A 1996-nucleotide genomic window follows, 5' to 3' on the forward strand; every position below is an offset into this window, starting at 1 on the left:
GTGACCTCTCAAAGGGAAGGAGCCGCTTTCCCGTCCCACAGCCTGGCTGCGCCTCGAAACAGTGGTTTTAGGGGGGTTGGTTGGTTTGTTGGTTTTGTTTTTAAGTAAACGCCGGCCCTGCGGTGTGTTCGATATGACTGCGGAGATCTGCGTTTATGTACGTACCCGCATACACAACACATAAATTGTACCACTTTTCATGGCATAGATGTGTGCGTGTCTGCAGATAACGAAATGTTCATTCACGTAAAAAGAAACATATAAGCCCCTGAGCCCTTAAAGTCCCAGCTATTTTGTTTTGTAAATTCGTTTTACGATGTCTTATCCCCGCGCCCAGGACGGATGTGCAGTAAAACGGAGCCGCTCTCTAATAACGGGATTGGCCGCTCGCTGAGAAAAGTTTATTGATAGCTGCAGGGCTCTAATCTCCTCGGAACACAAGACCCTCTTGCAGTCATTTAAGGGCAATTATCTAAACGGGGAGGGACAGAGAATTCCCTTTCCTTTTAACTGAACCCAATAAAGATGGTAGATTAGGAGCATATAGATTATGAAATGAATTTATATAATAGACATTTTGTTAACTGATAAGCAACAGGACCTGATTGAAATGAATTGTCCTGCGAGCAGCTACACACACTTATCTTACACACGCGTGATCATGTGCCCTTGCGGCGTGCTCACAGTGTCCTGCACGTACATCATACCTACCTCCCGCATGTGCTGTGCTCATGTATGGATCATACTCTAGTGAAGATGATTTGTAGGCGACTTGCAGGCTACCCCCCCGCATTCCTACACATGAGAGTGAACGCACTTTGCGCAGACCTATTCGCCGACACATGGCTCACACTGGCACATCCAATCGCCCTCCCGATCCGTGCCGCCCTGCTGAGCGCTCCTGCGAGGCGGGGAGCAGCGGTGCCGCCGCCCATCCCAGCCCAGGTCGGCCCCGCGCCCTGCCGGTGCCGGTGCCGGTACCGCTGCCCGCAGCCTCCCCCGCTCCCAGTCGGGCCGGGGGGCCGGGTCGGGCCGCGTCGGGGCGGGGGGGCAGGGGGTGCTCGGAGAAGCGGCTGCATTGCTAATTGCGAGAATAAACAATCTGTCACGATTAGTCAGTGCCTCTAATAGGCAGACAAGTGATGTTGTTTTTAGGCGCCAGCAGCGGTCTGATCAAAGGCTTCAGCTGGAGGGGGACTATTGAGGACGTTAACCCGCATCAAGGGAGCAAGGCGCCTTAGCCCTGGGACATCAGCACATTCAGCCTGACAAAATTAGTTTGCTCTACCAATCACACGACATTTTCCCAAAGCCTGGTGCTCGACACGAAGATGCACCCCCACCCCACCCCTGACTAAGAAAACATGCACATATATCCATGCATCGTGTTTCACGGTGTCACGGTGTTCCCTCCACCCGATCCTACAGGTAGGATCTTGTTTGGGGTTTTTATTATTTTTTTCCCCTGATTCCAAACTTAACTGTGCAAAAGACTAAGTGATGTGTTTATTAGACCTCGAGGCAGCCCACGGGCTGATTTCGATCTCGCTGTTCGATAGAAATACGAATATTAAAAATAGAGCTGCTGACTTGTTTGAGGTCTTTTTTTCCCTCACTTTTCTTTTGTAGAATGGTTGTAACCTTGGGATGTTGCTGAGGTTTGAAGAGGTGCGTGTGCGTCCCATAGCGAGAGCGCGATCCCGCTCTCATTGAGAGTTGACAGAATGAGATAATTAGCTCTCTATTTATCTCCCAGCAATGAGCGCTTTGTGTTTACACTTCTGTCATACTCGGTGGTATTTCAATCACTGTATCATAGCAAGGACTTGATTCTAACTCACGTGCTGGCAAGCTCCTGGGCTGAAAACATAAAGTTCCTTTCGGTTCTTGCTCCTTTCTTTCTTTCACGTCTTTCTTAATGAAATCTACAAGTTTTACGTTAGGAATGGAAAAAACAAATTTGCATAACGAAATTTCTCCCAAGGCTGATTTCTCT

At 49.3% G+C, this 1996-nt stretch overlaps 1 protein-coding gene across 1 annotated transcript in view; it reads right to left on the bottom strand.

Moving 5' to 3' along the window:
* The window catches only part of MSX1 (msh homeobox 1), a 5285-nt gene extending 3575 nt beyond the window's left edge, over positions 1–1710 (bottom strand). Inside the window, exons 1-2 of the mRNA XM_029962026.1 lie at positions 1617–1710; positions 818–1081 (exon numbers count right to left, since the gene is read on the bottom strand). Coding sequence (XP_029817886.1) covers positions 818–1081; positions 1617–1710 — 358 coding nt within the window. The remainder of the gene's footprint in view (positions 1–817; positions 1082–1616) is intronic.
* Between the last annotated feature and the right edge of the window lie 286 nt (positions 1711–1996).

The sequence above is a fragment of the Manacus vitellinus genome, unplaced genomic scaffold, assembly GCF_001715985.3.
Source record: "Manacus vitellinus isolate BGI_N305 unplaced genomic scaffold, ASM171598v3 scaffold_0_pilon, whole genome shotgun sequence".
In the NCBI taxonomy this organism is placed as follows: domain Eukaryota; kingdom Metazoa; phylum Chordata; class Aves; order Passeriformes; family Pipridae; genus Manacus; species Manacus vitellinus.